This window comes from Hemitrygon akajei, chromosome 5, assembly GCF_048418815.1.
Source record: "Hemitrygon akajei chromosome 5, sHemAka1.3, whole genome shotgun sequence".
Lineage (NCBI taxonomy): Eukaryota > Metazoa > Chordata > Chondrichthyes > Myliobatiformes > Dasyatidae > Hemitrygon > Hemitrygon akajei.
Window position 1 is genome coordinate 149,067,965 of NC_133128.1, and position 14,950 is coordinate 149,082,914.

At 40.8% G+C, this 14,950-nt stretch overlaps 1 protein-coding gene across 3 annotated transcripts in view; it reads right to left on the minus strand.

Moving 5' to 3' along the window:
• The window catches only part of pikfyve (phosphoinositide kinase, FYVE finger containing), a 99,737-nt gene that overhangs the window by 52,972 nt on the left and 31,815 nt on the right, over positions 1–14,950 (minus strand). For all 3 annotated transcript variants that reach the window (XM_073046830.1, XM_073046828.1, XM_073046829.1), the window contains exons 7-10: positions 11,132–11,221; positions 4,089–4,227; positions 3,402–3,559; positions 1,130–1,241 (exon numbers count right to left, since the gene is read on the minus strand). In XM_073046830.1, the coding sequence (XP_072902931.1) occupies positions 1,130–1,241; positions 3,402–3,559; positions 4,089–4,227; positions 11,132–11,221 (499 nt within the window). The remainder of the gene's footprint in view (positions 1–1,129; positions 1,242–3,401; positions 3,560–4,088; positions 4,228–11,131; positions 11,222–14,950) is intronic.

Consider the following 14,950-nt stretch of genomic DNA (forward strand, 5'->3'; position numbering starts at 1 on the left):
CCTTTCTTGCCTTGGCCACTGGTTTAATGATATTACTCTAATTGGACAGGCACATGGATGAAAGAAAAACAGAGGGTTATGGGGTAGTGTGGGTTTAGTACTTTTTCTTAAGGATATATGGGTCGGCACAACATCGAGGGCCGAAGGGCCTGTACTGTGCTTTAGTATTCCAGTGTCTAAGCACTACTTGACAGCTAAATAAATTTGATTCTGGCACCAGATAAAGTGAGGAAGTCCACAAATATTCAAGATCAGTGGTGAAAGTGGAACGCAAACTCTCCATGTTGTGTGGCATTATTTTACATGTTGTGGATTTTGAAACCTGACATAATCAATTGTATATTAGCAGAACAGTAAGGAGCAAAAACTGTGTTCTACTGAGATAAGGCTATGTTTTTGCGTTTATGGAGTGAGGTGAGACTTCTATCTCACCAAATCTGTTTCACTTCTGATTCGCTTCTCATATTCCAGTTTAAAAGGAAATCTGCCATTGGGATGGCAGAAAGCACCAAGAACAGTATAGCAAATAGAGTGAAGGACCTTCAAGACAGGTTCTTCCTGATGGTGATCAGGGATAATCTCCATAAATTGGTCTGAGATGACTTGGCCACATGAACCTTGAACAGTAAACCAGAAGATTGAGACACTTTTTTTTGCAGGCCATAGAGCTACTGGCCTTTCCCTTTTTTCAGCTTCAATGCAGAGAATTTTTCTTAGAGCAAACCACTATCTTGTGGAGTATATGCACCTTTGAGGGTGAGTGATGACTTGCTCTACACCACTGAGTGTTACCCTACATGCAGGGGTCCCAACCTGGGGTCCATGGACTCCTTGCTTAATGGCATTGGTCTATAGCATCAAAAAAGATTGGGAGGCCCTGTTCCTACTTATGTTGCTGGTATCAATGTGCACCACAACTTCCAGCTGTTCACCCTCCCTTTTTAGACCACTGTGGACCAAGAGGGATGATTACCACAGCAAGGTGGAATAAAAAAAAACATGAAAAATTTAATGCAAGCAAGATTGTAACAGATCTTGCAGATAATTTTGGTGTCTTACTGCAAATAATTTTAAAAAGAACTACTTTGTGTAAACAGAAACAAACAATTTGAGTGTCCTATTCACATACTTGTAAAGGTTTATACAAGGCATATTCATCTCGGAAAAGCTGATCATGATGAGTTACACAGTCAAGCCATCGCCCATCTAATAATGCCTGGCCAATGGCAATTGCTTGGGCTCTGAAAGAGAAAAGATAATGCATGAAGTATCCGTTATTGGAATATTCATATCAGGGGATAGCACTGCAAAAAATTGAATTATAGCATATTACTAATTTATACAGTGCTCTTCAACTTGAAAAAAGTGAGAATAACTTCGTATTTGAAGATAGAAGCACATTTATAGCTTTTATCCTTGACACATCATATCAGATGCTCAATACAGGAGAAACTGATTATCATGCACAAAATATTCGAGATATTGAAATAAAGCAATTCATAACATGGAAGTATACTTGTAATTAAATCGAAATAATACCTTTTAGAAGTTAAAACAAGATCTGATTTCCGTTAGTCAATTTTACTTTGAAAATAAGGAAGAGGAAAAAGAAGAGGTGATTTTGAGTTTAAATAGCATTCTGTGTTTCCTCAAAGTAACTTCACAAACTGTTTCATGTAGTAACAATCTTTCAAATTCATTGACTTGACTTTGAGACAAAAATGGCAGCCAGTTTTATGAGATTCAACAATGAAATGCATAGGCAAGGCCACACACAAAATATTAGACTAACTCAGCAGGTCAGGAAGCATCTATGGAAAATAGTAAAAAGTTGACATTTCCAGCCAAGACCCATTGGAACTGGGGGGGGGGGGGGTGGCTCGTTGCCTTGGTTGTGGCAAGGACTAGACCTCAGTCCTTGGGCTTGCGTTGTAGCATGGCCTCTTGGCTCGGTTAAAGGTGGCCTCTCCTGTCAGTGCTACCCACCAGTATTGGATCGGTGGAAATACAGGCTGGCCTGCCGGGAACCATCAATTTGCAGGACTTGGATTAAAAATGTGCTTTCTTATGTGACTTTGTTCTTTTCCCCCCCTTTCTTGTTAACTTGAATACACATGTATGTTTTGGCAACTTGACCCCAGAGGAACACTGTCTCGTTCGGCTGTATCCATGGATAGTTTGAAAGACAATTAAACTTGATTTGATTTGACTGGAAATAAATAGGGAGAAGCCAGAATGATAGAGTAGGAAGAGGGTTAAAACAAGAGCTGGCGGGTGATGGGTGATTCCTACTGAAGAATATATCCAAAGAAACAACTCGCTTCCTACAAATGACATGTGCCACTTAGGGAACCTATATTGATCCCAGCTTTATAGATAGACTGTATGGAATATTTTACCTTCCAGTTTAATAGGTCTTCCAGTTCAGTTCATCTCTTTAACTGGCATACTGGCAATTTTAATGCTGTTCTTTCTTAGCTTTCAACCTGGACTGGAAAATTCAATCAATTTTGTTGCTAATTTCATCCCTCCCTCAGACTTACATGATTATTTCTGACTCTTCCAATCCCCGTTTTCACCACCTCAATCACATCTCATTTGACAATCCCCACCTTCCTTCCATTGCTTCTGACATATTTCCCCTTCTGCTTAATCTTGAATGCCTATTTACTCTAGTAGACAGTGCCTTCATCCGGCCTTAATTCATTTCCACCACCGCTTTCTCTCACAACAGTAAATGTTACTCTTTTTTTTACATCCCACATTAGTGTTTAACTTTTTCCCATTTTCATACACTGCTTACAACATAGCATTTTCTGTGCTGACAAACCCAAATGTAGATTGGGTGATTAGTACACTGGACACCAGCTTAGTCCAACATGAGACCCAAGCTTCCTTTCACCAGTTACTTCTATTTCTGTCCCAAAACACATTGCCAAAATATCCTGACCTGCACATTCTTTCAATGAAACTTGGAAAGCAGTAACTCTACTTCTACTCAGAAACATTGCAGCCTTCCAGACTCAGAAGTGAGTATAACAATTCCAGATTTTCCTATCCTGTCTCATCAAATTTTGTTTTTTTTTGTTCCTTTATGTGTCTCACTCTCTTTAACACAATCTCTGCTTATCTCCAGCCTTTAACAGACCATCTCTCTTGTTCTTTCCTGCTCCATGGATGAGAAAAACCTATTACAGCCCCAATTCTCTCCAGTTCGAATCTAAGAGCAACCTTAAACAACCTCCACTTCTCTCTCCACAGATGCCATTTGGCCTGAGTATTTCCAGTATCTTTTCAGTTCTATTTTAGATGTCCAGCCTTTGTAAAAATGTGTTTTTAATAGAGGATTCGAAGTGAGCCTGATTCATTCTGTTCCCCACAAGATCAGTTACTGAAGTTACCGTGTAGTTACATGTCCATTTCTTATCAACCAGTTCACCAGTTCCTTTCCCACTATGCAATTAGGATACGTTCGCAACCAGTATCGATGATCTTGGAACTCCATGCCAGTACTGTGATGGCATATTTTCTTCCACAAGTCTTTAAGTTGCACAGAATCCTGAAAATGAAAGTAAAAATTTATAATTTCCAATTAATTTACATTACTTTAAAACCAATCACCACATTTTCAGGTCATAATGGACAGTTTATTATTGGATTCTAACAGAAAGCTAAGAATATATAAAATATTCCTTATATATATGGGAAAAATAAAATTGCAGATGCTTGAATCTGAAAGAAAAAACATAATGCTGGAATAACTCAGTTACAGGAAATAGCACGTGTAAAGAGAAATTAGTTAATGTTTCAGGTTAGGACACAACCCAAACAATTGACTGGTTTCTCTTTCTACAGATGCTGTTTCAGTGGTTGGTTATTGCATTATTTGCATTTGCCTAAGAGAGTGTAGGATTACAACCAGCTCGTCGAGGGAAATGCAATGCTAGTGATTACTAAGGGATAGTGGATAAATGCAGTTGCACATTTTGAGGACTTAACTAGCAAAAATGAAAAAAGTAGTATATTACATCACACAGAGACTGTTTCCATCATCAAGAAAAGAATTAAAACCCAAGTTAAGCAAGTACCAGAAGGAGTTTCCTTTCTTCCTCATTGGGATCAGTTTTGATGTGTGCCCGAGAAGCTTGAGGACTAATAGAGCTGTCATAGGAAGGAATCATGGGTGAAGCAGATCGGTCCAGAGAAAGATTGGTTATGCTCGCAGATCTGTCATGAAAACAAAAAATGCTAATTAAAAGGAAGTAGTAAGCCTTGTAATATCTCATTAAAACTACAAGATCAGAAAGAGACTGCTGTTAGGTCTCCTTATCACCCACAATTAACTGATACCTATGTTTGAAACATTTGACCAAAAGTAACTTAATATAGTTGTAACTTTCAAAATATGACACTGGAGGGAAAAGTACTGGTATTGCTCCACATGTAGTTTTGCAAAACTTCTGCTAATTAACACAAATAGAACAGGATCAAGACAAATTGAGTTTTGATATTTCCTAATCACTTCTTTTACTTTAATCTACTTTACTCGCCCTATGGGAGTTCTCAATTTACAAAACAAATCCCAAAGAGGGCATGAATCTACTAAAGCTAGCAATAAGACAACTTCTTAGTTCAACATAATGGCTGAATCTTTCAATGCAATTAAAGATTCATATATTGAAATTTTCTGTGCAGATCAAAAAGTACAATAAATCTTAATGTGAAGCCAATGAACAACCCCATTCACAATGCCATTTAAATTACTACATACATTTATCAGTAATTTGATGTTAACCACTCAGCTGATGAATATCAAATTAAAACACAAGTTGCAATGCCACTAAAGTATGAAGTACTGACAAAAGATCTCATAAAGGAGATCAATGGCTGCTTCTTAAAATTAATGCAAGTCGCTACAAAATAAATAAGCAAATAGAAGAATTCCAAGTTAAAGGAGGCATAGTTTTTCTAAAAGGAGGATGACTTTAAACACAAGATATCTATGTTTAAATCTTCAAATTAAAATATGCACCAGCAACTGTAAATAAACAAATAACACTACAGTATTATAAAATAAATATAGAACCAATCCTTTTGCTCAACAGGCTGAGTCATTTGGAATAATTTATTTGATTGTAGAACTTAAGCTTGAGAGGTTAAGCCCAAAGGTGTTACAAACACAGTGAGAAGAGGCTGAGTAAGTGACTTAAATGAGTGTGAAACTCAAAAGGTTTCAGAGAGAAGACAGAGGCCAGAACAAGGTAAGCTTTTTTTTAAATGTTGTCCATAATTCCTTATTCCTTAGTTCAGTGTAGAAAGGATAGCAGTTAAGGCAGTGGAATGCCCCTCCTGTAAAATGTGGGAATTCAGGGTACCCAACAGTCTGCCTGATGACTACATCTGCAGAAGTGCACCCAACTTCAGCTCCTGACTGACCAGGTCCAAGGAACTGGAGCTAGGGACACTCAGCACCATAGGGAGTCTGAAAACCTCACAGGTGACTTTTTCTGAAGTGGTCACACACAGAGTGCAGGCTTCGGACAGAACACGTGTGATCAGCAGGAGAAGCAGTCAGTGTGGGGTTTCCCTGCAGCTATTTCCCTCAGCAACATGCATGTCTGCATCTTAGTACCTCTTTGGATACTGCTGGGGTGGGGGGGGGGGGGGGTGGAGGGATTGACCTAACAAGGAACAGTAGCAGCAGTCAGTCAGGCCAGCAGCACTGTGGCCAGCTCTGAGGCCTGGTGGGGAAAGGTAAAGTCAAGATGAGTGATAGTAACAGGAGATTTGAGATGGGGATAGACAGGAGATTATGTGGCCGCAAAAGAGGTGCCAGGATTGTGTGTTGCCTCCCAGATGCTACGGTCCAGGATGTCTTGGAGTGGCTGCACAATATTCTCAAGGGGGAGAGAGTGAGCAGTCAAGAAGTTTTAGTGCAGATCGGCACTAATGGCATAGGTAGAACGGGAGGAAGAGATCCTGCACAGTGAGTATAGGGAATTAGTGAAGAGGCTGAAGAGCAAGACCTCCAAGGTAGCAATCTCTGGACTACTCCCTGGTGCCACGTGCCAGTCAGGGTAGAAATACAATGATAGTACAGATGGATGAGTGGCTAAGGGTCTGGTGCAGGGAGCAGAGTTTCAAGTTCTTGAATCATTGGAACACCCTCTGGGGCAGGGATGACCTGAACAAGAGAGACGGGTTGCATACAAACTGAAGGGAAACTGATATCCTGGCTGGGAGATTTATTAGTGCCACCTGAGGAGGTTTAGAATAGTTTGGCAAGGGGCGAGGAACCAGAGCACCACATCAGAAGGTGGAGGAATGGAATGGAAAGTAGATGTCAGGGTCAATAAAAACAGGCAGGAAGAAAGTAAAATATACAATGGGATGGATAGTTTAAAGTGTGTGTGCTTTAATGCTAGGAGTAGATGGGTAAAAGGTGATGAACCTAGAGCATAGATCAATACATGGAACTATGATGTTGTGGCAATTACAGAGAATTGAGAGGGACAGGAATGGATACTTAATATTCCAGGGTTGATTGTTTTAGAATATTTACAGAGAGGGGTAAAAGAGGGGCGAGGGGAGTTGCACTACTAATCAGAGACAGTATCACAGCCATACTCAGAAGGGACATAGGGAGGGCTGTTCACTGCTTCTGTATGGGTAGACCTCACAAAAAGGAAGGGTTCAATCCTTCTGATGGGATTGTACTAGAGAGCCCCCAAAAATCACCTGGACATTAGGACATTAACGAACAGATATGTAGGCAGATTAAGGAAAGACACAAAAACAATAGAGTTGTTGTCATGTGAGACTTCAACTTCCCCAATATAAACAGGGACATTCTTTGTTCAAGAGGTTGAGATGAGATGGAATTTGCTAGGTGCATCCAGGAGGGTTTCCTGAATCAATAGGTGGATTGTCAAACAAGAGGGGTTGTACAAGACCTGGTGGTGGGTAATGAGCCTGGCAAGGTGACCCACCATTCAGTGGGTAGTTAGGGAACAATGACCATGACTCCCTCAAGTTTTAATATAGCTATAGATAATGATTGTATGAAATTGCAGGAGAGTATTAAATTGAACCAGGGCAAATTATGAGAGCATTAGGCAGGAATTAGAGAGAGTTAATTGGGAACAACTGTTTTTGGGCAAATCCATCTCTGACATGTGAAGGGTGTTTCAGGACCAAATGCACCAAGTATATGACAGACATTTTCCAGTCAGAAGGAAAGACAAGGATGGCAAGGTAAGAATACCTTGGATGTTTAAGAGGTGATGCATTTAGTCAAGAAGAAAAACGAAAAGTATATAAAACTAAGGAGGCTAGAATCAAATAGAGCCCTTAAGAATTATAAAGAAGCCAGAAAAGAATTCAAGGAGAATTAGTAAAGCCAGGAGGGGCCATGAAAAGTCTTAGCAAGTAGGATAAGAAAGAATCCCAAGGCATTTAATACATACATCAAGAGAAAGAAGATAACTAAGGAGAGAGTAGGAATACTCAAGAATAAAGGGGGGAATGTTTGCTTCTATGTATAGGATGTTGGTGAGGTCCTTAGAGTACTTTCTGTCAATACTTAACAAGGAAAAGGATGTGGAGGATAGGGAGATCAGTGTCGGGCATATTAACATGCTAGGGCATTTCAAGGTAGTGTTGGGTTTCTTAAAGAGCATTAACACTATTGAGAGAGGCAAGATGAGATTGCTGGGGACTTAACCTATATTGTTGCATCTTCTCTAGCCACAGACAGGGTCCCAGAGGGCTGGTGAGGAGCTGATGTTGATGAGCAGAGTGATCTTGGTGTCCAAATTCATTACTCTGTAGCTACACTGGTTGATAAGAGTGCTTAAGGAGGCATATGGCATGCTTGCCTTTATTAGCTGAGGCACTGAGTACAAAGGTCAGGAATTTATTTTGCAGCTTTATAAAACTCTAATTAGACCACACCCGGAATATTGCATACAGTCACAGTACACAATGGATGTAATGGGTAGCCACATTACACAAAGGATGTCGAGACTTTGGAAAGAGTGCAGAAGATGTTTACCAGGATGCTTTCTAGACTAGAGGGCATGTGCAAAAATGAACAAACTTGAGCTGTTTTCTCTGGAGTTGTAGAAGCCAAGTGAGATCTGACAGAGATTTATTGGATTATGAGAGGCATAGACAGAGTACACAGACAGTACTTCTTTTCCCCAGGGTTGAACCGAGAGCATGCATTTAAGGTGAAAGGGTGTACGTTCAAAGGAGATGCAAGAGGCAAGTTTTTTTGGTGTCTTTTTAAAAAAACACATAGTAGTGGGTTCCCAGAATGCACTGCCTGGGGTGATGGTAGAGGTGGTAGAAGCAGAAACATTTGGGATTTTTAACAGATGTTTAGATAGGCAAATGAATCTGAGGGAAATGGAAGGTCGAAGTCATGGAGATACAGAGCAGTACAGCACAGAAACAGGCCTTACTTACTCAATACTTTGATCTATGTGCCAAGAGCTCTCTTTACACCCCTTTCTACTTTCAAGGAAATATGAATCTGTATTCCCAGACCGCTCTGTTCTACCAGACTTCTCAGAGTCTTACTGCTCAATGTAGAGTCCTCCCCTGATTTGTCCTCCCAACATGTACCACCTCACACTTGTCTGCACTAAATTCTATCCACTATTCTTCAGCCCATTTATCCAGCTGGTTCAGATCCCATTGCAAGCTTTAATAACCTCTTTCGCTGTCCACTACACCTCCAATGTGGGTGTCATCTGCAACTTTGCTGATCCAGTTTACTACATTATCATGCAGACTGTTGATGTAGATGACAAACAACAATAGACCTAGCACCGATCCTAGTGGCACAGTACTTATCACAGGCTTCCAGTCAGAGACAGAACCATTTATCACCATTCTTTATGTTCTCCTGCAAAACAACATCTGACCCATTTTACTTCCTCCTCCTGAATGCCCAGTGGCTGAACCTTCTTGACTAACCTCCTTTGCAAGACCTTGACAAAGGCTTTCCTAAAGTCAACATAGACAACATCCACTGTCTTGCTATCATCAACTTCGGAAGGCTGAGGGGAGGCCAAGCAAGTGATAGATAGGACATATAGAAAGGTAGTTACTCCCAAGCTGCAGGACACAGGAAACTGGGTGACAGGGAGGGAAGGGAAAGGGGTTAAACAGCAAGTGCAGAGACCCCCCTACGACCATCCCCTTCAACAACACGTATACCACGTTGGATGCTGTTTTTTTTGGGGGGGGGGTTGGGTGTACATGTAGGAAGAATGACAAAGTTCTACAAAGTGACTTCAGGGCGTTAGGTACTAAGTTAAGAGTAGGACCTCTAGGGTTGTGATCTCAGGATTGCTACCTGTGCCACATGCTCGTGAGGCCAGAACTAGGAAGATTATACAGTTTAACACATGGCTAAAGAGTTTGTGTAGGAGGGAGGGCATCATATTTTCGGATCATTACACTCTCTTCCAGGGAAGGTAGGACCTGTACAGAAGAGACAGTTTGCACCTGAATTGGAAGGGAATTAATAAGCAGGAATGTTTGCTAGTGTGTGGGGGGGGGGGGGGTTATTTTAAATTAGAGTTGCAGGGGGATGTTATAGTAGGTGATTTTAACTTTCCACATATTGACTGGGACTCACATACTGTAGAAGGACAAGATGGGGTAGAGTTTGTCAAATGTGTTCAGGAAAGTTTTCTTAATCAGTACGTAGAAATCCCAACAAGAGAGAGTGCGATATTTGATCTGCTATTAGGGAATGAGACAGGGCAGGTGACAAAAGCTTGTGTAGGGGAACACTTTGTATCTAGTGACCACAATGGCATTCGTTTCCAAAGTAAATAAACAAAAGATAGATCTGGTCCACGGGTTGAGATTCTAAATTGGAGTAGGGCCAACTTTAATGGTATCAGAAAGGAGCTGGCAAGTGTTCTCTGGAAAATGTGTACTTGGAAAGTGGGAGGCTTCAAAAGTGAAATTTTGAGAACATAAAGCTTGTATGTACCAGTCAGAATAACAGGCAAGGATAAGAGCTTTAGGGAACTTTGTTTTTTTGAGAGATATTTTGAGAAGCCCTGGTTAAGAAAAAAGGTGCATAGCAGGCATAGGCAGGTTGAACAAATGAGGTGCTTGTGGAGTATAAGAAATGCATGAGAACACTTAAAGTAATTAGGAGGGCCAAAAGAAGGCATGAGGTTGCCTTAGCAGACAAGAGGAAGGAGAATCCCAAGGGATTCTGCAGATATGTTAAGAGCAAAAGGATTGTAAAGGACAAAATTAGTCCCCTAGAAGATCAGAATAGTAATCCATGCCTGGAGCCAAAAGAGATGGGGGAGATCTTAAATGCATTTTTTCATCTGTATTTATTCAAGAGATGGACACAGGATCTACAGAGGTAAGACAAAATGTCATCAGCTTCGTGGTCTCTGTACAGATTAGAGGAAGGAGGTGTTTGCTGGCCTGAGGCAAATTAAGGTGGATAAATCCTCAGAGCCTGACAAGATGTTTCCTCGGACCCTGCGGGAGGCAAGTGTAGAAACTGCTGGGACCCTAACAGCGATATTTAAATCATCCTTAGCAATAGGTGAGGTACCAGAGGATTGGAAGAGAGCCAAATTTTGTTCCTATGTTTAAGAAAGAATAAAAATAAAGTAGGAAATTATGGGCTGGTGAGTCTGACATCAGTAGTGGGAAAGTTATTGGAAGGTATTCTTAAGGACCAGATATGAGTATTTGGATAGACATGGACTGATTAAGGATAGTCAGCAAGGCTTTGTGTGTTGTGGGTCATGTCTAACCAATCTTAGAGTTCTTCAAAGAAGTTGCCAGAAAAGTTGATGAAGGCAAGACAGTGGACGGTGTCTACATGGACATGATTATTTTACATGCAAACTATTAGAAAAAGGGTCTTGAAATCTGAAATAAAAATGGATAATGCTGAGCAGGTGATGAAGGGTCATTGACCTGAAATCTTAATTTTGCTTCCCTCCCTACGGATGCTGCCCATTCTGCTGAGTATTTCCAACATTTTACATCCTTTTCATTAATTTTTAAATTGCAATCATTTACACAGAAAAATAATTACAAATATAAAGAACAAAATTCTGAATCTTCTCTCATGTACCTTTTACGTGCAGGTGACATTCCTACATCTTCTTGTACAGCTGTGAGACGTGATGTCAAGGCATTATTCTGCGAGTCCTGATGACCCAGGCTAATTTTTAAAAAAACATATAATCAATTGGATGTGCCTATTAGAAATATATTAATATTGAGCACATGAATCATATATATTTAAAATTGCAAATCAAAAGCAACAGTGTTCAGATATCATTCAATAAATTTGCTTAATTTTGCCTGTCTTTATACAAAATTCTGAGTTAACAGGTAAGCTTTTTTGATCACTAATGCATTACCAGCAACAGCTGTAATTGAAGAAAGACTCGAGGATCTTTGTTGTAATTATTATTCACTTCCAACCCAATGATGGCCACTAAATAATTATGTTAGAAAAGGTATATAGCTCTTGCAAATGTTCTAAGACATTAAAAAACAACCTTTCAATCCTCAAAATCGACGAACTCCAGACAGCAGACTTAGGTTGCAAGTGTAGTTCCCCCTTAAGAAAAATGAAGCAGGGAGGAGTGCTGGGCTCAGGTACAAATGAACAGCAGAGGCATTATACTCCCCACTGCCAACAATCCTGCTGACAAATGTACAGTCTCTGGAGAATAAAGCTGAAGACCTCAGAGCAGAACTGCAGTACCAGAGGGACACCAGGGACTGTTGTGTACATAGAAATATGTCTTCATAGAAATATGGCCAACTCCTGCCATTTTGGACTCAGCACTGCAGCCCAATAGCTTCATCATAAAGACAGGTCAGTTGAGTCATTTAAAAGGTAGAGGAGAGAGAGTGTGTGCTTCATGATTAACTCATTGTGCTGCACAGACATGATGGTTCTGTCTCAGTCCTGCTCAACCAACCTAGAACATCCAGCAGTCAAGTATTGCATATTTTATCGGTTGAGGGAGTTTTCCACCATCATCCTAGTAACATTTCACCTCAGGCCAATGTCAGGCAGCAATGGAGGAGCAAAGTACCGTCATCAGCAGTCACATAACAGAGCACCTGATGTCTTCCCTATCATTGCAGGAAATTTGAACCAGGCCAGTTTGAAGACATCTCTGAACAACTGCCACCAACATATCACCTATGTTGTGAGGATCCAATACACTTGACAACTGTTATACCATCAACAAAAATGCTTACTGTGCCACCCCATAGCCACTCTTTGGAAAAGCTGATCACCCGGCTGTACTACTCCTGGCATATAACCAGAGACTAAAGGTCACAGTACCAGTAGTGTGGAGCAAGAACGTATGGTCAAGAGAGGGGGAGGAGCACTTACAAGACTGCTTTGAGTCAGTGGACTGGACCATATTCAGGGATTCGCCCACCAATCTGCATCAATAAGCCACAGTTGTTACGGACTTCAATCAAGACCTGTATGGATAAAAGTCTGGCTTCAAGAACATACCAGACGTACACAAACCAAAACATACCCAACCAAGAGATTTGCAGTCTGCTGAGGGCTAGATCTGTGGCATTCAAGACCAGTGATCCAGAACTATACAAGTACTGCAGGTATGACCCACAGAAGGCTATTTTATACGTGCTTTGATACAGAGAATAAAACTACACCTGTGCAATTCCCCGCAGCATCTGGTGATCTGTCTTGAAGGCCAACATCAAAACATCTTTCATGAAGGTGACCTTCACGAGGATTCAGGCCCTGATGGCGTATCTGACAGGTACTGAAAACCTGTGCCAACCAACTGGCAGGTTGTTCAAGGACATCTTCAATCTCTCACTGCTGGAGTCGGAGGTTCCCACGTGCTTCAAAAGGATAACAATCATACCAATGCCAAGAAGGGCAAGTTGCCTCAACAACTATCACCCAGTTGCACTCACATCTGCGAGAAGTGCTTTGAGAGATTAGTCACGGCCAAAATCAGCTCTTACCTAAGCAAAGACCTGGATTCACTGCAATTTGCCTTTAGTCACAACAGGTCTACAACAGATGCAATCTCAGTGGCTCTCCACTCGACCTTGGGTCCCCTGGACAATAGCAGTACCTACATTAGGCTGCTGTTTATTGCTTACAGCTCTGCATTCAACAGCATCATGCCTTCAATAAAAATCAACAAGCTCCAAAATCTGGACCTCTGTACTTCCCTCTGCAACTGGATCCTTGACTTCTACGGGAGATCAGTCAGTGCTGATTGGAAATAACATCTCCTCCTCGCTGACAATTAACATGGGCCCATCTCAAGGTTGCATGTTTAGCCCACTGCTCTACACCCACGACTGTGCTTGCTATGTACAGCTTAAACACCATCTACAAATTTGCCAGCTAAATGTCAGATGGTGACGAGGTGGTGTACAGAAGTGAGGCAGATCAGCTGATTGCATCAAGAGTGGCGTTACAACAACAACCTTGCACTCAACGTCAGTAAGACAAGGAACTGAGTGTGGACTTTAGGAAGAATTCTAGGGTGCGCACACACCAGTCCTCATCGTATGATCAGCAGTGGGAAGGTTGAGCAGTTTCAAGCTCCAGGGTGCCAACATCTCTGAAGAACTACCGTAGGCCCAACATACTGACGCAATTACAAAGGTGGCTGTATTTCATCAGGAATTTGAGGAGACTTGAACAAAGTCTCTCACAAATTTCTACAAATTTACCATGGACAGCATTCTAAATGATTGCATCACCATATAATATGTAGGAGCCACTGCACAAGATCAGAAAAAACTGCAGAAAGTTGCAAACTCTATCAACTCCATCATGGGGACTGACCTCCCCTGCATCAAGAACATCTTCAAAAGGTGATGCTTCAAAACAATAAAAAAGGGGGCACCTGTCAGAATGAGATGCCCTCTTCTCACTCTTGCCATCAAGGATGTACAAGAACCTGAAGACACACATTCAACATTTTAGGAACAGCTTGCTCTCCTCCATCAGATTTCCGAATGCACAATAAATCCAAGTACTACTTTTTTTCCCCCTTTTATGCCCTCTTCTGAACTTCTTATTTAATTTAATCTTTTAATATTATTGTAATTTATAATTTTCTTTTACTTAGTATAAGAATGTACTGCTGTCACAAAGCAACATATTTCACAACATATACCAGTGATATTAAACCCGATTCTGATCCTGCATAGTTTATGAGTGTCCCAATTATTAGTTGATAGCATTCATGACATTTGGCCTCCTTGAAAGGATATAGAGAGATTGGCCCACAGTAATTAGGAATATTTGCATAAATTATGATATTTTGCTTTTACATACCATCACACTTTTAAGCCCCAAAACCTTTAAAATCTTCACGCTTAACTGTTGTGTATTTAATATATCAGTAATAGTTTAGTAATATTATAAATATATTGTTTGAATAAGCATTCTTGTTTGCTTAAATAATTCATTATAGGTTATATGCAAAAATATGTCAATTGCTTATGACATGATGCTACCTCGACATATGTGCGCACCTCGTGAAAGTAAAAATGATCGCATCTCAGTTGTCTTGTTTCCCTTTGAATTAGTTTAATGTTTTGAAGTTACAAAACATAACACAAACCACATTCACAAAATGCTGGTGGAACACAGCAGGCCAGGCACCATCTATAAGGAGAAGCACTGTCGACGTTTCGGGCCAAGACCCTTCATCAGGACTAACTGAAAGGAAAGATAGTAAGAGATTTGAAAGTAGGAGGGGGAGGGGAAAATGCGAAATGATAGGAAAAGACTGGAGGAGGTGGGGTGAAGCTGAGAGCCAGAAAGGTGTTTGGCAAAAGGGATACAGAGCTGGAGAAGGGAAAGGATCATGGGACAGGAGGCCAGAGGGAGATGGAGAACAGGCAAACAACTAAATAT